The 24,979-nt window shown below is 41.8% G+C and overlaps 1 protein-coding gene across 1 annotated transcript; it reads left to right on the plus strand.

Annotated features, from left to right (window-relative positions):
- The first annotated feature begins 629 nt into the window (after positions 1–629).
- LOC149284288 (protein FAM47E-like) lies at positions 630–12,612 on the plus strand. The gene is made up of 8 exons (XM_089496877.1): positions 630–667; positions 2,693–3,068; positions 4,373–4,545; positions 4,937–5,108; positions 7,506–7,715; positions 9,731–9,889; positions 10,666–10,743; positions 12,469–12,612. Exons 1-8 carry the CDS (start codon positions 630–632, stop codon positions 12,610–12,612), a joined length of 1,350 nt encoding a protein of 449 aa, XP_089353003.1.
- The last annotated feature ends 12,367 nt before the right edge of the window (positions 12,613–24,979 follow it).

A 24,979-nucleotide genomic window follows, 5' to 3' on the forward strand; every position in this document is an offset into this window, starting at 1 on the left:
ACTGTCTATTATGGAATCTAGTAAGAAGCTCAGGAGACTAACGTATGCCACTGAATTCGATTTATACCCATTACAATGAATTGTAGCGCTGTACAAAACTACGATACACTCACACACCCAACCAATAGTCAGAGCACCTAGTGACGTGCGACGTTTTGGGGTCGGAGGGAGAAGGACAAGGAGGTTTAGGTCCCAAACAGAAACAATTGAGAGAAAGCCTAAGAACAAAGTAACTCATTTATCTAGCCGAAGACCGGCACCTGCAGCAGCTCGGCCGAGTAACAATTCAAATTCCCTGTCTAGCGATGAACACCCAGATGTCGAATTCTACGATAATCACGCTTTGCAAAGGCGGTCGCATTAACATGACGTCAAGCGTTTTTGGTTGCTAAGGAGGTGAAACGTTGCTACGGAACGTATACACAGGCGAAAGGGAGTGCGCTGCTCACGCAGGGTGGGTTTTGATGGGACTGTGTTTTTTTTTTTAATCACCATAGCTTTATTAATAATTTAACAATACAGGGGGTGTGGGAGAACCCCTATTATACCTTTATGTATGTCAATGTGTTTGCTTTGCATGCAGTCATACATGTGTATTAACTATGTTCCTCTGTCTTTAGATCTGTGCAATGCCAGGCTTATCTGATTCACACCCTCGCCATCCTTGGTAAGTTTATTAGTAGAACAAATTCAAGGATTTCTTTTAATTGTTTGTTTAATGTATGGCTTTGTTGCGCTATCAACTCAGACTTTACTCCATGGGTATAGCAAATTGAGTGGGACCTCACTTTAAACAATGTATTGTAAGTAAACGTATATTATGTACAATAAAAAAAAAATGATTGCGATGAAAACCCTGGGGGGAAATGGTCTTATCACCATAGCAACAAAAATGAGGGGTATTTGCGCAAATGACCAAAATAGAGGTCCCTCGGGCAACTAGCAAATAAAATGAAATAAACCAAACAATAGTTTATTATAGCATACATAAAGAAAAAAGAATTATATAAAAGTATGAGAGCCAGGAGGACTCAGTATTCCACCCACAATAAAACCAATAAAATACATCTCTGAAAGTAAAATATAGAAAAACCGGGGAAATAAATAATTACACATAATAAATAGAATTAAAATTCACTTTTAATAATAGCAGTCTGTAAAGGAACCAGCATAATTAAACAGCTGCAGTAGCGAAGATCAAAGGTGAATTAGCAACCAATGGGATGGTTCTTCTGATTGCACTGTTTCTGTAGTTGCCATGGTAACAGGACCCGTTTTTAAACTTTACATATACTTCACTTTATATACCATATTTGCTCGATTATAAGACGAGGTTTTTTCAGAGCAAATGCTCTGAAAAATACCCCTCATCTTCTAATCGGGGTCGTCTTATAATCAGACCTCAAATAGAGGTCTGACTATGAGACTAAGATCCAGATCCCCCGCACCGCTGCAGGGGACCTGGATCCTTCTGTCTCCCCCCCATTTAACACTCCCCCCCCCACACTTACCGGTGCTTCCAATTTCCTGCTGTTTACCGGGGCAGCGGGTTGACGTCCATGCGATCTGCGTAGACAACTTACGCTGCAGCCGGATGGAGGTGTGGCTAGCAGCGGGGCTTGTCTGCGTCCATCGAGCAGACCTTCCCCGACTGTCAGAGATCAGAGTTCCCGGCACCGGTGCAGGGAACTCTGATCTCTGACAGTCGGGGAAGGTCTGCGCGATGGACGCAGACAACCCCCGCTGCTAGCCACACCTCCATCCGGCTGCAGCGTAAGGAAGACTGATGCCCCGGTATACAGCAGGAAATTGGAAGCACCGGTAAGTGTGTGTGGGGTGGGGGAGTGTTAAATGGGGGGGAGACAGGAGGAAGACTGCTGCCCCGGTATACAGCAGGAAATTGGAAGCACCGGTAAGTGTGTGTGGGGGGGGGGAGTGTTAACTGGGGGCATAGGGCATTTCTGGAGGCAGAGTGCTCTATACAATGCCTTTTAACCCCCTGAACGCCACTCTGCCTCCTGAAATGCCTTATACCTCCCTATATGCCACTCTGCCCCATAATATGCCTTTTAACCCCTAAATGCCAGAGTGGCATATAGGGGTATAAGGCATTTCTGGAGGCAGAGTGGCACATAGGGGGTTAAAAGGCATATCATGGGGCACGGTGGCATATAGAGGGTTAAAAGGCATATCATGGGCCACAGTGCCATATTGGAGTGGCAAGCCTGGGGGCAGATGTGCGTAACTGGGGGGCAGGTTGGAAAATACAAGGAAATAAAAACAAAAAAATATTTTTCTCAATCATAGCTTTTATTAAAAAATTTAATAGTTTACATGAATTATTACATCTATTATTCAGGCTTTTTCTTTTTTTCCTAAATTAATATTCAGATTTTGGGGGGTCGTCTTATAATCAGGATCGTCTTATAATCGAGCAAATACAGTATGTTTTATAGGCAACTATATAGAAACGTGAAAAGCAATTCATACTGATAAAATGGGTATAGTTATGTCTATATATCATTTAGTGCCCTAACTCCTTTGTTTCCCATGCTCCCCCATTCCCTGTCTTTTACGTATTCATTCTATCACCAATCCACATGTATTTTAATTTTTTATGCACGCCAGGGCTGGTATTACCCTAATCAAATATATTTTCCAATGTTGGCTTGTCTTGCTTATTTTGTTTCAGGTACAAGGAACGACTCTGTAAAAAGTATCTTAATGACTCTGCCCATAAAGCAAACCTTTCCGGGGCCCTGAACAGCCGTCAATGGACATTCTTGCCAAAAGGGGTTGATGATTTCCGTGATGGCTATCCCTCTTTTTCCGAGTGCACCCTCATCCCATCTAGCAAAGGACCAGCTCCAGTTTTGCATAGTACAAATTATGAGAGTGATCCAACTAAGAATAAACCAATCAAGAGATTTACCAAAGAGCAGGCCTGCTTTTCCAAACTTCTTCCGTTGCAGCAAGCACGCAGGGAGTACATAGCCCAGATTGAGTATGGCCTCACGCAGCACCCGCTTGCTCTGTATCCTCATCTGGAGGAGGGTCTTCCACCCAAAGTAAGACTGGGGTGTTTCTTGTAGCAAACAGAATCAAAGAAAAAGTTTGGTAGCACTAATTATGAGTGCACTTGAATTGCAGAATAGCCAAAATTGACATGTCAGTATTTTATGTGTCTACCCAGTGTCTTGGTAAACCAACTTTGTAATGGGGTGTGGCCTGTTGGACATGTACTTGTCAACTCTAGTGTTGCTAAAAGTTCAAGTTGGGCCCAATTTACCCAATAATTGTCTTTAACGTTTTCTTAATTATCCATTCTTTGTAAGTTATATGCAATTTTGAATTTTAAAACACTTGTAGTAGTTCTTCATTCATGACTAACACAAAAGCCAAAATCTGCCCGGCCTAGTAAGCATATTTGTATTTGCCCCAGGCCTTGTCTTATGTTCAGTATAGCCTTATGCATATCCATTCGTGATTCAATTCCTATGCTTTATTAACTTCTCCTACTCTTACTGGAAGGATGTTCAATTAGTGAAGAAATGTTTTCATCACATCTATGCCTCTGGCTCTCTAATTTAGGAATGATTTCCTCTTGTCCTAGCTCTCTTTTTGAACTGTAAACACCACCATGAAGTCCACCATATCCATCCATCTTAAGGGCTGTGCTTAGTATTGAGTACCAAGAGGAATGATCTGTGTTGCATCTTGGAAAAGGCTATAGGTCCCCAGAATCCACGGCAAGCCCAATGGGATTCTTTATTTTATTTATAAAGTAATTTAAAATGAGCTTGACAGTATTAAAACAATCACCCAAAATACTTTATGTTTTCGACTTTATTGTTTATTTGTAGTAACTAATTTATCTCTAGGTCTATTGAAATGATCTATATATAATAGGGGAGTTGGGTACTGTCTTTAATGGAAACTCAACGGGAACCAAGCACAGCGATGAACAACTGACGAAATCCACAATATTTATGCCTGGGATAGGTTTTTTTTGGTTATGCGCCAAATTCATGCTTTGTTTCAACTTGTAAGAGTACCATTTAATTGTTTGGCTATTCACAGTCCATAAACACTACAATATTGAGCTTTTACACTATTGAATTGCTAAACTGGAGAAATTATGTGCTTTTGTGATGTAGAAAAGTTAACTCATGCAGCCCTAAGTACCTAACGCCCTCACCGTGTTAAATAAGCCAATCACAATTCATGGATAAGCTGCTATTAGAAAGTTAGCAAATTGTTGATTATACAGATAGCTCTCGTAAGGCTGTCGTTGGTTTTTTTTCTGATATCATCCATCCACTCTTGGAAAGTACTGTCTAAATTCTGTTTTATGTTATTTTGTATTTTAAAGCTGTTTGAAGAAATTGTGGACATCCTCGACCCAGAGATGAGATTGAAAAGTGCCTCAGGATCATATAAAGCGGAGGACGAGGAGCCAGAAGAGGAGCACAGCACTCCGCAAAAGGAACAGCAGGAGGTGCTGAGTGTAAAGTCAAGGGAGGCAAGCAGCAGACATTCAGCTATGTATGTCTGTTTTAGGCCTTGTTTTCTTATTGGCTTGCCTAAGTGCGGTAATTATACTGGAGACTAACATTGAGGCCTTTTAGATTGTGTGAAGAGCAGCTCTTAATGGTAGTCTGTACAAAGAAGATTCAGATCATCACAGATCATTTGGATGCAGAATAAGAGGTCAATAGCAACAGGGTATATTATCTAGCATTCCATTTTTTGTATGATATAAACCACATAAATATTTCCATTTACATGTAAAAGTAAAAACAGAATCAGTGGAGTGAATGAATTGCATAAGATCTTGTTTGCTGGATTAGGATAAAGCTTAGAAAACCATTTCATTTTATTCCTCTTTGAAATAAAAAAAACAGGAACATGCCCTTCTTTTATATGTCCGTTACAGAAGTGAACAGTCCAGGCAGTCCAGGCAAAAAAATCCATACACATGGCTTTCAAAAAAAGAGGAATCGGAGAAAAATGAGAAGAAAGTCAAACTAAATCGCAGCTTGACTCCTGCAGTAGATGAAAGTGTAAAACATGTAACTAAGGAGTTCTGCGATTGGATGTCTTCTTTGGTAAGTTGCACTAAGCTGCTTAGTTTGCTGTCTTTGGACACAATGTGTCTATCCGTGACATATTATTATCCTTCATGTATGTAATACAAATAGATTATGCAGTGTTATACATAAATATGACATATTTAGACATAGATGTTATTGAGGGCACATAGCTTGCAGGCTACTGGTTGGTCTCTGTCTTGCTGAGTGCAAGGGTTGTTTATGTAGCAGAAGAGTACAATGTTTAAAATATGGCTTTACTAATGAATGCCACACACTTTCCATTTTGTTCACTAATCATAAGTGCTTTCATTAAATGTAAAGTCGGAGACTCCTGATCTAAACATATATGAAGTTTTACCAGGGTTCCTCGGTCTTCAAGGGATGTAACCATGACTTTTCTAATTAGCATCTCATTTACTGTGTGTATGATTGATAAGTGTATCTTGCCAACATCATGCAAAGAGAATGGAGGAACCAGGGGAAGGAAAGCATGCATCACATGATGTGACATGGATCATGTACTACCTCCTGGGTGACTTAATGTGCATGTATATAGGGTTCGTAATCACATGGTCCTTGGGCTGAGTACATGAATGTAGTTGTATCCACCTGTTTACATTCTTCTTACGAATTCAGAAGGAATATTAAGATAAGATGTTGCAAGCTCATGGAGTTATGATATACAAGAACCACTGTGTTGGCAATTAACTAATAATGTTTTCACAACACAGCTCACATTGCATTTTTTTTGTAGATTGTAGACACTGGCTGTTTTGGTCTTTGTGCTTGGATGAAATATATAAATAAAAGATATGTATGCCACACCCAAACTTACCACATTGATCAGAAAATATGTTTGAGATATATACAGTCATGTGAAAAAGGATAGCACACCCTCCTTGAATTCTATGGTTTTCCATATGAGGACATAATAACTAGGGCTGAAACAACGAATCGATAAAATCGATAATAATCGATAACGGAAATCGTTGTCGACGATTTCCGTTATCGATTAATCGAGTGATCGATTCGTTGTTGGCTCCTTTTACTTACCTCCGCGAGCGTTCCCTGCTTCCGCTACACGCTCTGCACTGCGTGACGGATGTGACGCGTACCGGAGGTAAGTATTCTTCATGTCTGTGCGAATCGCTCTGTGCGAGTGGCTCCGTTCGCACAGAGCGGTTCGCTTTGTGCGAGTGGCTCCGTTCGCACAGAGCGGTTCGCTCTGTGCGAGTGGCTCCGTTCGCACAGAGCGGTTTGCTCTGTGCGAGTGGCTCCGTTCGCACAGAGCGATTCGCTCTGTGCGAGTGGCTCCGTTCGCACAGAGCGGTTCGCTTTGTGCGAGTGGCTCCGTTCGCACAGAGCGGTTCGCTCTGTGCGAGTGGCTCCGTTCGCACAGAGCGATTCGCGGGGGTGGGGTTTCAGGGGATGCAGGGCAGAGTGGGGGTGGGGGGGCAGGCCAGGGTAGGAGACTGAGTGCAGGGCAGAGTGGGGGTGGGGGTGCAGGGCAGAGTGGGGGTGGGGGTGCAGGGCAGGGTGTGAGTGTGGGGGCAGGGCAGGAGACTGGGTGCAGGGCAGGGTGGGGGTGCAGGGCAGAGTGGGAGACTGGGTGCAGGGCAGAGTGGGGGTGTGGATGCAGGGCAGGGTGTGAGTGTGGGGGCAGGGCAGAATGTGGGGGCAGGGCTGGGTGCAGGGCAGAGTTGGAGACTGGGTGCAGGGGCACAGTGCAAAGTGCTGGGTGCAAAGTGCCAGGGCTGGGTGCAAAGTGCCAGGGCTGGGTGCAAAGTTCTGGGTGCAAAGTGCCAGGGCTGGGTGCAAAGTGCTGGGTGCAAAGTGCCAGGGCTGGAGCAAAGTGCTGGGTGCTGGGTGCAAAGTGCCAGGGGTGGGGCAAAGTGCTGGGTGCAAAGTGCCAGGGCTGGGTGCAAAGTGCTGGGTGCAAAGTGCTGGGTGCAAAGTGCTGGGTGCTGGGTGCAAAGTGCTGGGTGCAAAGTACCAGGGCTGGGGCAAAGTTTCTTGAACAGTAATAGTCCACCTCTTTTCAGAATGTTTGGGATTATTTTGTTTCATAAATATTGTGTTTGGGTTTTTGTACTTTGAAAATATTGTTTTTTTATTACATAATAACAAAATAAGAATGTTAATGTAAATTTTAAGTTGTTTTTTAACATCCAGTTCATTAAATTATTAGATAACTACAACCTCAGGTGAACAGCAACACATTACATATTACACTGTGTCATAATTTATTCAAGAAAAATAAAGCCAAAATGGAGAAGCCATATGTGGAAAACTAAGTACACCCTTACTGCTTCAGTTTCAAATAGGGTATACTTTCTTTTTCACATGATTGTATACAGTATATTCCAAGCAATGATATGTGATTTTTATAGTCTGCGTTTGCCCTGCTTACAGGGAGGTGAGCAGTGTAATGTTACTGAATCCACCATCTCCAGCCTGTTTGCCAGTGGCTATGATACCAAGCCAGCCCTCAGTGTCCCAATCCATGTGGTGGAGCTAAACAATGTTCCAGCAGAGCTGAGAATGTCTGCGGGTCTCGCATCGCAACAGAACACGCTGAACAGTTCTCAGTATACGCATTTCAAACTTCAACACCAATCTCACGTAAGTTGTATGGGTTCATCATGCTGCTGTTTTCTCAGCAGGATCATAACAGAGTCTAATAGGTTTCTTAGCCTTTTACTGATACCAATATATTTATTTAAGCCTTTCATCAATGCCTAATATAAACATTTTATTTCTGAGTTACTGCTGGGTGTTAAAAATGGTAGGAGACAGGGATGTCCCTTAATCTTTCTTGTCCCCCAACTTTCATGGAAATCCTACTATTAAAGTTTTATTTGTGGGATGGGCAAGTAGTTCAAACTGAGCTGATATATTTTCCATGTTTTTACGCCTTTTCGTAACAGACTTTTCATTATTAGCAGGATCTTTTATAAAAGTCACTCTTCCGCACATAATTCTATACCAGCTCAGAGACCTTTGCCCCATAATAGGACAGTGCGATGGTGGCAAAGTGCAGATGGCTGCTTTCCATCTTGTTTGGGCCAACAGGAGAAATAAGCTTCACCCTTTCTCGTGCGCATATCATTTTGCCAGCTACATTTGTACTATTATAGTAAAGAGATGCAATTTCTCATGATAGTACAACTTCAACTTCAGTATCTCTTGATAACACTTTATGACTTAGCACATACACTGGCTCCAAATTTTTAATGTTTTTTGGGACTATAAAGATCTTACTAAGCGTGCCTTTCTGACACAAGGCCAGTTCCTGGATTTCACAGCTGAGCTGTTTCCCATGTGATGCCAAAAAGCTGGACAGGAGCTCTGGTGGTCTCACTAAAAACGCTTACATTATTCTCCAGGAATAAAAAATAAAAAAACCGTACATATCAACAAAGTGGCTTTGATGTCTCGGACATGCCGACTGCCACTTACGGAGGCCATTTCACTTGTGTACATGCTTATTTTCAAGAACTCTCTACTATTCTATCAAACAGTTCTGATCTGGCTTAAATAGTTCCATACTAATTACGGATGTAAAAATGAGCATCCTCCTTAGGCATCACTTATAACACACCCTTGTTGCCACTGGTGAACCAAAAGGAATTAAGAAATGACTCAAAACAACATTTCATTAACTTGACGTGTATTTTTGCAAAATAAGCACATATTTTAGAATGATGTAGCTCCTGTGTGAGTAATGTGAGGAGGGGTAGGTGTACCAAGGAACTTAACAATTTGTTTAATTAATAATGGGAATTAATGCTCGTATTTTTAGAAGATTTTATTTTCATGTGTCTGTATGTAGCTTGGTATCCATATTGTGTTTTTGGTCATAGCAGATGCTTTCTATGTGTATGTTGTGTTTGATTTTACAAAACTAAATGAATATCGGTTTCTGATTACACAGAATTTGATGTATGTCATGGAAGGTTTGCTTATTTATTACCTGTCTGCATTGTACGGAAAATGCATGGATTTATCATCTGTTATGTGTCGGCATGACCCCACTGGCATTACAGCCACCTATAGATGGAATGTGGTGTCCCTGTGTTTCTTACAAGAAATAGTAATTAAAGTCAATCTCACTTTTCTCAAATCTTACATTTTAGAGATCTAGCCCTATCCCTTCTACTCTTTAACCCCTTTTATACTCACTCTTTGCAGCATAATGTCTTTTACTCTCCCGAATGCTGTCAGTTCCTCTCTTCTCTTCATTTCACTTTATTCACATTTCACTTTAGTTCCACTGATCCAATACCACTTGTAACATCATCTGTCTTCTCTCCCTTAAGCTACATCATTCTCTGACCCCCATCACTGTTTCCCTCAATTTTATCACACCTCCTGCCCAAACCCATGACTCTATAACTCACATCGAACCTACTTTACCTCCTTCCCCATTCAACCCCAGCATGAGATTTCCCCATTGAGATGTTCCACCAGAGACCCGCTGGCCCTTAATCCACTCGTGCAAGTCCAAATATTATAGGTGCAGTGCTATTTATTGTGACACAGTAGCATGTATCGTGAATATGTACACAGTGATTTTGCAGACTAATGTGTTTATTTCCATTTTGTAGACAATCAGTATCTCTTATTTTCTTTCACAGGAGTCCACATACTGCCCTAGTTGGGTGAAATCGAGATACGGCGCTTGGTACCTTGATCCCAAAGCCTGGAAAAAAATGAAAATAAATGAACCACTAAAGGATCCAAAAGCTGAAGAGGTGGACCAAAACATGGATTCAAAAGCATGGTTAAGCCAAGAGGTATGGTTTCTTCATGGAATATTTACAGTGAGAAATGACCATTGGTGATCACAAGTGTGGTCCCATGTAATATACTTGTTGGTGCACAATACCTAGACAGCTGAACTGTAGAAAACTGTTTATAGTATTCAACAACCACATGGAGTAATACAGTGTGTTTATTATTGTCAGACTTTTAGCGTTGATCTGTGTCCATGTTAGTTATATTTTTGGTATTCCAGTTACTTCCTGAAAGAAGGCAGTTGTGCCACCTCCCCATCCTATGAAACATTGAGATGGTCCGGTATAATGCAGACCCTGGGCCATAGATGTGGAGTCTGACTTTGTATTGGGATATAAATGATAGCACGGTTCTGTATCCTGATACCTGATGACTTATTTTACGATATGTATAAGTGTATTTGTTAATCATATATTTAATGCATATCATATTATGCTGTATGCCAAGAATCGTGTAACGTAATATGTGGGACTGGAAAATTCTGTATGAAGTTTAGAATCCTTATAGGATGTTTTAGGTCAGGTAATATGTTACCGATGTACATCAGCAGAGGGGGCTATGACTCAACATTTTAATATAGCAAAACGTGGGAAAGTGTCACTTAATCTTCCATTTATGTGAGCATTTTTACTCATTTTTTGGCTTATGGCATACCCAAACGCTGGGAGAAGGAGATATAGAACATGTTTTGTAACTTTGATAATGATGCCCAACATGTTATGAAGTTAAAAATGCAAAAAACTAGCATTGCCGATCGTGTTGTTCAATATTTTAGGATGAAGATTTGTCGCAACTCCACGGAGCTTTAGCATTTAATGAGTTCATAGAAAAGAAAGGCTACCGGAAACCCGAGGTGAGCCCAGCATCATCGATCACTTTTCAGTATGGTGACGCAGTGATAATACATTTGCTTAACTGGCCAGATTTTCTTCAGATCTAGTAAGTGTTTTTATCAGGAAGGCTGCTTGTTATGTTACCAGATACATATAATCCAGACATCTTCACGTTTATCCCCAAAGTGCAGGATGTGTGTAATTGAGTACCCATTGTATGTTACACACTGCGTGGCTCTACATCACATGGTCAGAAGGATGTGGAGTCCTGCTCATCAAACATCTCATTACACAATCTATGAAGTCTTCACTCTTCTAGACAGGGTTTTTAACTAGATGTTGGAATATTGCTGTCTCTAGAGCATTGTGATAACAGTAACAGCTGATTTTTCATTCTCCCCATGCTCTGTGCAGGCAAGTCATGGTTGTGTGCTTGATTTTACACTCCTATGAGGATGGGGGTAGTTGAGATTAGAAGGATTGTCTATATAGTTTTGGTCATATATTGTAAATGGCACCTGTAAAAAATAAATAAAAAAAATGGCAATTTTTTGTGGATGTTGAAATGAAGTGGGTTGGTTTGGGCTAACGTACCCATTGACAGCCCTTCTGTGTGTATTTTACAGGGATATTGGATTGGTATGTTTATCATCTTTTAGCATTAGTGACTTTGCTATAATGTGTTTGCTTCCCGTCTGATACCACCTATTATTGTTGTTATTACCGTATTTGCCCAATTATAAGACAAGGTTTTTCCCAGAGCAAATGCTCTGAAAAAAAACCCCTCGTCTTATAATCGGGGTCGTCTTATAATCAGACCTCAAATAGGTCTGACTATGAGACTAAGATCCAGATCCCCCGCAGCGATGCAGGGGACCTGGATCTTCCTCCTGTGTTATGCCCCCCCCCAACTTACCGGTGCTTCTGAGTTCCCGGTGCTTTAGCCCGGACTAAGCACCGGGGACTCAGATACAGGGGACCTGGATCCTCCTGTGTTATCTACACGCTGCCCGGACTAAGCACCGGTAAGTTTGGAGGAGGGAGGGGGAGGGAGTGTTAAATGGGGGGGGGGGCATAAGGCATTTCTGGAGGCAGAGTGCTCTGTGAAATGCCTTTTAACCCCCATAATGCCACTCTGCCTCCAGAAATGCCTTTTAACCCTCTATGCGCCACTCTGCCTCCTGAAATGCCTTATACCTCCCTATATGCCACTCTGCCCCATAATATGCCTTTTAACCCCCTAAATGCCAGAGTGGCACATAAGGGTGTAAAGCAATTCTGGAGGCAGAGTGGCACATAGGGGGGTCAAAAGGCATATCATGGGGCACAGTGGCATATAGAAGGTTAAGAGGCGTATCATGGGGCACAGTGGCATTTAGAAGGTATAAGGCATTTCTGGGGCAGAGTGGCAAGCCTGGGGGCAGATGTGCATAACTGGGGGGGCAGGTTGAAAAAAAGGAAATAAAAACAAAAACAAAATATTTTTCTCAATCCATAGCTTTTATTAACAAACAATTGTTCACATAGTTTACATGAGTTACCATTTACTGGTAAAACTTTTTTCCTATAGGGTCGTCTTATATTCAGGCTTTTTCTTTTTTCATAAATTAATCAGATTTTGGGGGGTCGTCTTATAATCAGGGTCGTCTTATAATCGATTCTGTAGCACTGTACAATGAGTTAAAAGAGTGTTTATGCTGTGTTAATCAATGTTTGTGCTATGTGCGTAATGTTTGTTATTTCAGTTTCTCATGAGAATATTTCCCAACAATGACGCCGGTGGATCAGAAATTGTGGTTACAAGGGAATCCAGAACAGGCTCTTCTACAAGAAAGACCTGGCACCGTTCTAGCTCTGCATCCACCCATGAAGATAGTATAATAAACTAACAATGCTAAATTGACAATAAAAAAATAGTAAAATAATAATAATAAATTGATATTCGCATCCAGACATGTTCAAAGTAATTACAGATAGCTCACAGATTATAACTCATATTGTCTATGCATGGATTAGTGGAGGTATCTACTAAGTTCCAAATCAGTTATGACTTAGTTCATCTGGAGCAAAATGTATTGTCAAACTTAGTGTCTGTCGAGCAGAGAACCAATTGAAGTTAATGTGGGACTGGGGAAAAAATGCAAGAATACACTGCAATGTTCACCTGCGGGGCTCTGGCAAGCTTACAGGCCAATTTAGGAGGGTTGCAGACAAGTCCACTTTGGCCTCCATGAACAAATCCCTAGGTGAAACATTTTCGTAAACTACAACTACTAGAAATCAAATGATTCCCCATAAGCATAGTGAAAAGACCCCAGTGTGGTGATAACTCCCAATATTCTAGATATATGAGAAATCTTCGTTCTGGTTTTTAGAAATCTGTTTTGTTAACACACCATATATTACAACGTATTTAGGTTCCTCTTCCTCCCGGACCGACCCGTCATTCAACTGCTCATCAATTCTTTGTAATGTGTTCTATAACTGTGCAGGATATTGTGTAAAAATCCTAATTACCCCTAAAAGGAACTTAGTTTCATAAGCTGAATTGTTTTATTACAAATATCTGAAAAAACGTCATATGATGTATTAAAAGATATGTCAATATATGGGTAGTTTTTTATGTTGATTTTTGTGACAGCTCCACTTTAAAGGTACGTGTACAATCTTGCTTGGCTTTTGCGCACATTAAACAAAGTTAATTTGTTTAAGCACCCTATTCAAAAGTCCCCCAACTCACTTGTAAAGGTAGCCAAGACAGGTGTATTTTCAGCCCAAGCATGTTATGTGTCAAGTTGCTCTCCATCTGCTACAGAAGAATAACTCCCATTATGCTCAGCATTCTCCCTGCAATGCCCACTGACCAGGGATCAAGATTCCATCCATTTTTTTAAGCAATGCTTTTTAATGCTTTTTGTAAAAAAAAAGACATACCTATAATTTAACAGTCCTGATGGACTGGTGCCAGATGGCCAGTCTGGACGTGGTTGGGAAACCGCATTGAGACATCACAGGAACAAGGGCTATAAGTAAATGATTCCCAAAGGCGAAACATATTTTTTGGAGTTACCTTGTCTATCCATAGATACATTTTAGACCGTTAGCCCGTTTGTTAAACCAGGCCTGCATGCACAATTCTGTTTTTAAAGCTGGCAGTACTCCCCGTGCCTTGGTCTGGAAGTTTTTCGATGCATACTGGAAATGTTTGTCTATTTGTTGCAGATATTACAGAGACAACATGGAACAGGTGTAAGTTAGCAATTTCCCCAGCTTAGATTTATCATTATTTCCTTGTTTGCATTTTTTAGAACTATATTTTAGATATTTTAGACATCTCAGTAGGTTCATGCAATTGGCTGAAAGAAAAATCTTTATTCTGTATTTATGGACATGCTGCCTCCAACAAACTTGGGAAGTTTCTGTCTCCGGCAACCCAGAGTCCCCCATTGCAGGATCCAAGTAGGAGACCCTTCTGATGTTGGTGAATGGTCCCACTGATGCTATTTTTAATGGGGCGTGCTGCAACGCCATCCTAATGACCCCGCGTTTCCCCTTAGTGAACCAAAGAAGCAGAGCTTCACCTGGAGTCTCTGAGCGAAAGCCTTAGGTATGGCCTGCAAGCAACCCAACAATCATTTGTAACAATATAAAATATAATATAAACAATATAAAATAATCAACACAGCTTTTAAAGGGACACGTTGATTGGCAGTGTCTATCATGCAAGTAGATGGGTTCAGCAGAATGTATCTCCTGCATAGAAAAGAGCTGAGAGACATTGCACTAATGGATTAGATTACTAATATAGTCACCTGCCCTGATCCCTCTTTTCTTCTACTCACTTCACCCTTGCAAGGCTTCTGTAACTAAATAACGACGAGGAATAATTGCTGCTTTTCTTAGATTTTGTGATCACTACATCCAGTTATGATCTGGAAGGGGAAGCAAAATACCTTCCATCTTCAGTGACCATCTTCCATAAATTGTTATGAATGATCTTTCTACCCACTCATAGCAGGCTTCAAGCACATACCTAATGTTTATTTCTGCAAGTGCCATCACATAACTTTTAGTACCAATATTGATCTAAAAATCACACGTTTTGCACTGGGACACAGATTTGTAACAACACCCTGCTCATGTTATATATGAATGAGAAAGATCTTGCACAAGGGCTCGTCTTCCGCAATGTAGAAGAATGAAAGTCATTGTGTGACCTCGATCTCTTGAGCTGAGGTGTAGCTGCCCTGCAGGAGAGATCAGTGTCAGTATCATGATTCGATCCAGTGAGGGATCTGTGGATGGGAGGAGTCGGGTTCGTGTACAGCAGCAGCTGATCCTGGAAGATAAAGAGGAGGGGAGTGGGGAGCGCTTGTTTGCTGCGTGCATGCTGTAGGGTGGAACGGGGATGGTGCAAGCGGCCAGGAGTCCACAGCCTCCCAGTCCTGCAGGAGGAAATCAGGGTTCTGCAACTAGAAGCATCAAGAGCATGTGGGCTGCACTAGTGCTGGGGATCCTCACCGCGATCTTCGCCTGGCTCTGGTTTGGCAGAGTAGGGGAGGAAAAGCGCTCAGATGGCCCTGAAAAGCAACAAACACCTGTTGGAGAGGAAGAGCAGAGAGAGACTGCAGAGGGAGAGGAGACATGTGCGTGCAGCAATGTGGATCCCCACCCTAAAGGTGCAAAGAACAGGCTGGAGGAACCCACTCCACAACCCACGGTGGAGTCTCAGCCTAAAGGTGCAAAGATCAGTGCGGAGGAACCCAACATACGTCTGACTGCGGAGCCTCAGGAAAAGGGTTCAGAAAGTAGACCAGACAAACCAAACACACAGCCCACTGCAGACCATCAGGAGGATGGTAAGTGTAACGGGCTGAAAGAACCAGGTACACTCACACACCCCGAGCTTCAGCTGGAGGAACCCATTGTAACTCAAAGTTTTGAAGCTCCTGAGGAGGGGCGTGTGGAGGAACCAAGCGGACCTCTTGGTGTAGAACCTCAGCAGGAGGAACCCAGCACACAGGAGAGTGCAGCAAGAAGACTGGAGGAATCCAGCACAAAATTCAACCATGATCGGGAAGGTGCAAGAAGCAGGTTAGAGGAGCCCAATACACCTTTACCCCTGACCCAAGATGTTTCTCTGTACCATTTGGAGGAACCCATTAGATCTCAACAGGTAGAGCCTCAGCAGGAGGGTGTAGGGGACGTTGTGGAGGAACCTAAACCATCTCTTCACGTGGAAAAAAGGAATGAAGCACCAGAGGAAGGAGACCATAAAGTTGGCTCACACCCAGAAGATATTCAGGGAGAGAGCAATGGAGAAGGTGAGCTGAATCACTGCACAGTGCCCTTTCTCCTATTTCATAGCTAGGAGTCAGCCCTTGGAGGGTGTGATCTCTTGCAGGAGTACATTATATCGTTATATCATGGCTAGGAGTCAGCCCTTGGAGGGTGTGATCTCTTGCAGAAGTATATTATTTATATCCTCATGTTATAATATGCAGGTTTATGCATTTACTGTGTACTGCATTAATAGATACCAGAGCCAGTCAGCTAGATGGCTGGTGATACTTGTCAGTGTGAGGTTGGACATCTCCTGGTAAAATGCCAAACCCTCCTATCTGATTTGGGAGCCTTGATTAAACATACCTTCCATTAATGATTTGCAACACTCTGAGAGTAAAAAAACACTGATGGGTAAACAAATGGAGCATGGAAGAAGTTAACCATTTCAAGTGGTCAGAAATTGGTTAGGTTCATGCTTTATAGTGTTTATGAGCTGGTTTAACCCTTCTGAGTGACAAGACCTAATTTAGTCTATTATTACCAATTTGTCAGAATAGCTTTATGCAGTTTGCATTATTTTATCTAAAGTGAAATCCATATAAACTGATTACATAAGTGATCAATTCAGTTAACAAGTATATGACATCAGGTGGTATCAGCCAGAAGACCAAATCTTATATACTTTTGCATGGTGTCTTAAATATGGTTAATAAAAATGGTTTATTTCCATGTAATAAAGCATTAAATGTGTATAGGGTTACATACATAGGGCCCCTAGCATTGACAGTTCTTAGCAGCCTTGTGTGCTAAACGCCTAAGGCATGGTTACCAAGCCATAAGTCCCATGAAGTTTTCAAAGTACTGGCTGAGCATGATGAGAGTAGCAATTATTAGACTCTGGAGTGCCAACAATTGCGTGTGACCATCGTGCCAGCTAGACTGCATTTTTGTGTGTGAGCCCAGTGAGCTGAGCGTGATGGGAGTTGCTATGCTCAGTAGGTGCAGTGACGGTATGGCCCAGAAGCTATGAGGGGCCTTCATGATGAACAGTGGAGCGAGAGAGTTAAAACTACAACTCGGGCAAACCCTCCCTTGAATGAATAGCCCCCAATGTCCAAAGTGTCATCTGCTCCAGATATTGAGATGCATTTCTCCCTGGAGATGCCTGTAAAGTTATTCTGAGCATCAGATATCAGATCTGACCGATTTATAGTTTGTTTTGTTTTGGGTTTTTTTCCAATCTTAAAATCCTGCCTCTGCTGTAAAGTTAAAACATTCAAATGTTGCAAAACATCTCAAATACTGCTTTTAGCAGTTCTGTACATTTTTTAATAAAAATTATGAAGCCATGTTTAGAGATTTAACCTGTAAAGGTGATCAAGAGAAACCCCCATACCTGTGCAAAGCTTTCCAACCCCATACACCCCCAAAACCAAGAGAGAAAATATAGGAAAACTTAAAAATGCCATAAAAGTAGTAAAGAATTGAAGCTGGGGAATAACTTGTATAAGGGGTTATATCAGTCCCAAGAATGAGTGTTGACACAGTATAGATCCATTGCTTAACATCTGTTCTACTTTTAAATATCATCCTCTTTGTAGAACGAGCTGCACTATCCTATTCAAATCCATTTGGTTGGAATCATTAGTCTTTCGTAATCCCTTTGCCCCAGTTCCAAATTTAGTTTTGTTCTGATTATAAAATGCTGAGAGTTGTAAGGTCATCATTTTTTAGTGAACGTACCAATTTCTAATTCACTATCTGGAATATTCAGTTGGTAATGAAGAAAACAAACAATTCTAACCTATGTAATATTTGAATCTGCATGTTAAAAATAAACTTTGCAATATGATACTGACTTATTAAAGAAGAGCTCCCTTGGGAAAAATATTAAATATTACATTATAATTACCGGTATATTCAAATTTTTCTTCTTGGTTGTTTGTTTTTTTTTTTTTTTTTAATAAACCTTTTATCTTTATTTTTTTGTCTCCTTTTCTTCCAATAAATTTTCTTTTATCTGGAGACCTCGGAGGCTGCCATTGTTGTCAGTCATGTGATATTTTGGGTGGCTTTCCCTGCATAACCACCACCCTGAGCTGACTTTTTATGGCAGTGTTAATGAAGTCTGGTCCTCAATAGACTTTCATTAGTCAGAGTAACTAGCTGGCTGGGTGATTTAAGACTGAGCCACAAGGCTGTATGACTATTGTACAGCTGTCTCAAAATATTATTATACAAAAACTAGTAGACCTAACTTTTGGAAGGTCTAATCTCTCCATGTTCTTGCCATGTGAACAGCTCTGCAGAGCTGTTTGGTTTGATAGCAGTAGAGCTTATGGTATGCAACTCTGTTCGACATGCTAGTGGGTCGTTGGCAATTGGAGGATGGTGGCAGAAAGGCACCACAGCATTAAAATGGCAAAATATGGATGGTACTTGTGATTGGCTCATCAACCTTCACTCCCACTCATCTACCTCTGCGCTAACTTTGTCAGATCCATATCAACAGTAGAATGTCCAGCTTTTAAGATATAATCTTGGTAATGGTAATGAAGTAAACTTATAACTAACATTTGGGCATACACTACTTTGTATAACAGAACAAAAAAGTGTTATGGTTGTAAAGCATTGACCGTACCAATAGCAGTGTATTGTTCTTCTGTAGGCTTGATTGGTTTGGTTGTAGGTCTTCTCACTTGAAGACTTGCATTGATGTTTTACCTTGGAATGGTCTGATTTGAAGTATGTGTTTGCCGCTCTAAGACATAGGATTGCTGTCTAAATTGCCTTTACAAGCAGGATGCTTACCTTTTTATAAGCATTCTGTGTAAGACACTGTGGAAATGTGGCTACTCTTCGTAGTATGGTCTAATTAGCATGATTGGTGTGTTGTGTATGATGAGAACTTACTTTTAAGTGTGTTCCTACTAATTTTCTTACTTTTCTTTACTAGGCCAAATCATTGAGATTAACCAGACATTGCCACACAAGGAAGATGAGGAAGATAAAGACCAAGTAGGACAAGAACCAATTGCTGAAGTAACAAATACATCTTTCCCTGAAAGCCAAATTCAAAATGTTTCTCCACAGAGATTGAATGCATTATGTGAAAACGGTCTTCAGCTTACAAATGAGGTACAACTTTGTGAACAAAAAGGATTTGAAGGAATTACAAGTGAAGTCTTAACCAACAGTATACCAGTAATAAGCACTTCTACTGGTTTGGGGGTTGAGGACTTTCACCTTGAAACCAGTGACTCGAGTAAAAGTTCTGAAGGATTAACGATAATTCAGGAAACTGATGCTGATAACTTCAGGAAAAACCTAGATGTTCCAGAGGTGGACAAACATATGTCTCTTCCTTTGTCGTTTAATGGTGAGGAATCTCACAATGTCTCTCAATGTCCTGAAGCGGACAACACAAAAGTGAAGAAGATTGCAGCGGTGCAGCCCATGCCCCAGAATGTTAATGTTTGCTTTAAAGTGCACTATATCACCTCTAACTCACAGCAAATTGCAGTCACCGGTGATCACGAGGAGCTTGGCTGCTGGAAGGTTTACATCCCTCTGACATCGGACAAAGATGGCTTCTGGACACATTCTGTCCTACTGCCTATAGACTCCAGTGTTGAGTGGAAGTTCGTTATGGTGGAAAATGGGAAAATAAAACGCTGGGAGGAGTGCGGTAACAGAAGACTGAAAACTGGACATGATGATGTTAATGCTCACCAATGGTGGGGGGTTATCTCTAACTGACCTTCCTGACACCCTGTGTTACCAATGTAACTTTGTTCTTTTGCTGACAGACACTTTGATGGTAAAAATCACAGTTTAAACATGAACCGCTCTTAAACAGCATGCCAATCTAGGGCAATGCCAGTTAATTATTTGCCAGGGCCAGGCAGGCTATTTGAAGTTTGTTTACACATTAATGAATATCACTTTTAACCCTGTATTGTGAAAGTTATATTTTAGCTCGGGGGCAATGCTTATTTTTGAAAGGTGTGGTTTGCTATGAAATAAAAAGCAGTTGGAAAGTTTTTGAATATGTGCAATATCCTACTTAATAACTTTAATATTAAATCAGCTTGTTATCCCAATATTATGCATGAAACGGATTGCAGTGTAACTTGTGACATAATATATAAATGCAATTTTTAACACTAGCGTTTATTTTTCTAGTTTAAATGTTTGTTTTCTGTATTTTCTCTGTGCAAGTCTATCTGGAACTTGGTCTTAATGATAGACCCACCTATGCTACTTATGGCACAGACACTTAGATGGGGGGGGGCGGGACTTGAGGGGCCACTAGACTGGACTGAATTCTTGATTGTCTCTGGTTTATGAATGAAGTGCGTCTGTTTCTGCCATGCTAAAGGCAGAGGTGGTTTTGTTTTTTCTGTTGCTGATAATTGAATCCTGCAAATAAAAATGTTTTCCAAAGAAATATTTTATATTTTTGAACCTTTAATATCTGTGTCTTAAAGCAGATCCAACATTCTGTCATAATATAGAATTTGGGAGGAACGATACGCTAAACATAAGGAATGACGTTTTCAAATCCAAGTCGGTGCATATATATACAAATTACCTTATGTGTATACTACTGGAGACACAGCTATGTTGACCATCAGGGTTTGGATGTATGCCCCATTATGAGATTTACTAAGGCAGGAAGGTTGATCTGGCCCTTCAAAATGAATAGTTCAGTCAATGAGGGGACTTTGAGGTTTTTAAATATGCTTTATCCAGGGCAGTCGAAACTACTCTTATCGCTGAATCTCACTAGGGTTTGCCCACCAAGATGTGTGAAGTCAGGCAGTTGAAATTCGGTAAGTTAATGTTCTTTCATGTGTTCTGCCGGCCTCTGCACAAGTGGAGGTGGAAGAGGGGTATAAATATGAAATTAAATGAACACCATTTTGTATTAAATATACATGTTGTTGTAGACACTTCTGCCAACATAGACAAGTCTTGTTAATGATTTCTTTCTCATCCTTAAGTAACGAGATAACATATGTTTACCTGTCTGGATGCTAGGAAGATATTTACTCTTGTGTAAATAAGAACTTTTTACTTTAGTCTGTGTTTGATGTGGATTAGTTGTACCCACTATATGCTGAGTGTTACATTTTTCTTTGAATGGTTTTGTAGCAGTCCCCCTGAAATAGTATTTAAACCCGCTCGCAACAATAAATAAATTGAGAAGTGACTGAGAACGAACACCTTGTGTGTGTCTGAATTATTTACTTCTCCCAGATCTGCGCTTGCCACTCTGAAGGTTCTGCAGATTTACTCAAGAGCTCCCGGGAGGCTTTCGGCTCAAGAGAGGTCTCCCCCATAAAAGGAGGGGCGAAACATTTTCAAGGGGAAATACCATCAGGAGAGGACACACGTTAATATGCTGTTTTTGTCATTAATACCTGTAAACCAAATATCTCTCAATTCAACAGCGATTCCTTTTCACCCAACAGTTGCATTCACTTTAGTGACATCCTTTCTGTGTCCTCTGCATGGAGCTCAATTTAACACTGCTATTAGAGGTTTGTGCATGGATCAGATTTAGATCAGATTAAGCTACGTTTTGATCTCCAATATCCATACCGTTTGTTTCAAATTATTTTTCTTTTATTTGGCCCTTAAAAAACAAAACAAAACTGAGTGCCTCCTTTATAATCCTGCTTGGTTGCTACTCCTTTTTTGTAAATGTACTGCCTTGGGTATTTGCAAATTATTCTGCTTGGCTATGCAGTTACTGCAGAATTACTGTATTTGCTTGATTATAAGACAACCCAAATATAAGATGACCCCCCCATGTGGATATTTAGGAAAAATAGAGAGCCTGAATATAAGACTACCCTATGGGAAATAAGTATTACTAGTAAATATTAATTCATGTTAACTTTTTTCATATCTAATAAAAACTGAGAAAAATGCATTTTCTTGTTGCTTGCTTTTATTTGCCAACCTGTCCCCCCGATATGCCACTTTGCCCTCACATACTTACCAATGCATCCCCAGACTCCCTGGTGCCTAGTGGGTCACTGCTACTACTATGACTGAGCACAGGAACGTCATGTCACGCCGCCGCTCAGTCATAGAAGCCCCGGCGGAAGTGTCAGTAGCGGAGGTTGCCAGAGAGGAGGATCCAGGTTCCCTCCTGCGCTGCAGGGGATCTGAATCTTAGTCTTCTAGTCAGACCTTTATTTGAGGTTGGATTATAAAATGACCTCGAATGTAGGTCGAGGGGTGTTTTTTTCCAGAGTACCAAGGGGAGTTAATTCTACCAAGTAGGACATATAGTGTGTCACTCTGGTTGTAAATAGGGACTCATGCTCTGTACTTGAGTAGTGAAATTAGAGTACATTGACTTGAGGGTCAGATTTAACTGCAGTCATTTTCTAATATTCACGTGTATCTTGATACAGTAGGCATGGCTTGGTAAATAAATCTAAAATTTTCCTGGCATACAGTGGCAGTACGATTGGGTATTGTTCTTTACCAGGGACAAGATGAATCTAAAGATCAAAAAACACAATTAAATGCCCCGGAGCCCCTCCTCCTTACCCATAAAACCGGGGCCGAACTGGAGGTAGACAAATCTTTTCTTGTCCCTTTCAGGGACAGACAGGATGGATCGTCGGTCCGGACAGGAGTTCGGCATCTCTGCGGCTGGTGAGGCGCACGGGTTGCTGCCTGGGGGTCTTCGTTGCCTCCGATTGCTCCTCGGGTGGTGAGCAGAGAGAGGTTTTCCCTCCGTAGCGGTCCGCGTTACGGAGGATGTATCTGTTTCTTCCTTTTCTGTACAAGGAAGTGGGAGCATACGCAGTCTGGTGGAACGCACACCCGGGTGTCGTTGCGTTCCACTGAGATCTGATCGCGCTACTGAGCATGCGCGAATCGGATCTTCCGGAGGGCGGCAATTTTAAATTGCATTTAAAGCGCTTTGCCTGTCTGACTGCTGTAGCTTTCGTCAGTACAGTGCAGCCGTGTCACCAGCCCCCCCACACGGTTCAGAGGAGGTTAGGGTAAGATATTTTCTTTATCTTGGCTCTTTCCTATCCTCTTCCCTCCTAAAAAATAAATAAATAAATAAATAAAAAATTTCTTTTTTAATACGCATTTTGTCTTTTCATCAGATGTCTAGTCCGTTACCATCAGAGAATCCGGATAAGGATAAAAGACCTGCTTCTGCTCCCAAAAAGGCCACTTCCAAAGCTAAGCATTTGTCATGTGCTGAGTGTGCTACTCCACTACCTGATGGCTGCAGGAAAAAAGTGTGCAACGCCTGCTCTGCTGAACAGCTTGCTTCTGAGAAGCGCAAAGACCTCCAATCTTTCCTTGGGTGGTTCCAGGAAAATTTGGCTCAAACTTTTGAGGCATTTCAATTTTCGGCAGCTCAATCTCAGGAGAAAGTCAAGTTGGATTCCACGCACAAGCGCAAGAGATCCAGGTCTTTCTCTCAATCAGACCTTTCCTCGGGTGAGATCTCCCGGTCCTCTAGTTCATCAAGTGATAGTTCGGAGGAAGAGATGGTTTTCCCCTCCCAAGAACTCCGTAAATTCACCAAGGAGGTGACTCGTATGCTCCTAGTAGATGATGTGGGGAAAGTTAAAGGCTTTCCTGTACTCCCTAAGGTGGATGACCTTATTGCCAGGGAATGGAAGCACCCTGGAAAAAGAGCTTTCATTTCTAAACACTTTAAGCAGTTGTTCAGGCTTCAAGGGGAATATTCCTGGGAGGATCCCCCAAAGTGGACGTACAAGTGGCCCAGCTCTCCAAAAAGACTACTCTCCCTATTGGTGAAATGTCCGGGCTCAAAGACCCTATGGACAGGAGAGCGGAGACTTCATGCAGGCGTGTTTTCCAGGCGGCAGGAGCTCAATGTAAGGTGGCGGTATCTAGTGCTGCAGTGGCTAGGGCACAGCACATGTGGCTTCAACTTTTGCAAGATCGTCTTGCGGATGATTCTGATTCTGAGATTAATAGACTGTTTAAGAACTTAAAGCTTTCCAACAATTTTTTTGTGGATTCGGCTCAGGAATCCCTTAAGCTCTCATCCAAGAACATGGCATTGTCGTCTGTGTCACGCAGAGCCCTTTGGTTACGGTCCTGGACGGCTGATTCCGCTTCTAAATCTGCGCTTTGTGACTTACCTTTAGAGAGTAAGAAGCTGTTTGGTGCTCCGTTGGAAGATCTTATTAAGCAGATTTCGGATACGAAAAGAGCTTTGCCTCAGGATAGAAGGCCAAGGTGGAACCGCAGATATCCTTATAGGAACCCGAGACCCGTTTTCCAATCCTCTAGATCTCAGAATTTTCGTGGGCCATTTGGAGATAAGAAATTCCAAGACCGGCCTAAAAAGCAGGATAAAAGAAAGTTCTGACTGCAAGGTGGGAGGACGCCTGCGACACTTCAGCCTATCCTGGGAACAGACCACGCAAAGTCCGTGGATTCGTCAGATTATTTCGGAGGGTTACAGGATAGAGTTCATTCGGCCTCCGGTTCGCCAGTTCCTCATTTCGTCCTACCCCTTGGTAAGAAAAAACTGGACACTTTTTTCCGAAAGCATGAAGCTTCTGGGAAAAGCTGTGATAGAGAAGGTTCCTGTTCACCAAAGATTCCAAGGAGTCTATTCCCGGTTGTTTCTGGTACCAAAGCCGGATGGCTCCCTGCGTCCGGTCCTGGACCTAAAGTCGGTAAACCGCTGTATCCCCTACCAGCATTTCCGGATGGAGAGTATCACATCAGTCACTCAGGTTCTAAAGGAGGGAGATCTGATGGTCACCTTAGACCTGAAAGACGCTTATCTTCATGTACCGATAGCCGAGGCGTCCAGGAAGTTTCTGAGGTTTGCTTTGCGCGTCAATCACAGAGTGCATCATTTCCAATTCAAGGCCCTTCCATTCGGTCTGGCATCAGCCCCAAGGGTTTTCACAAAGATCCTTTGTCCTTTGACAGCTCACC

Source organism: Sceloporus occidentalis, unplaced genomic scaffold (assembly GCF_023333645.1).
Source record: "Sceloporus occidentalis isolate IW3139 unplaced genomic scaffold, rSceOcc1.0.p SCAF_95, whole genome shotgun sequence".
NCBI classification, from domain to species: domain Eukaryota; kingdom Metazoa; phylum Chordata; class Lepidosauria; order Squamata; family Phrynosomatidae; genus Sceloporus; species Sceloporus occidentalis.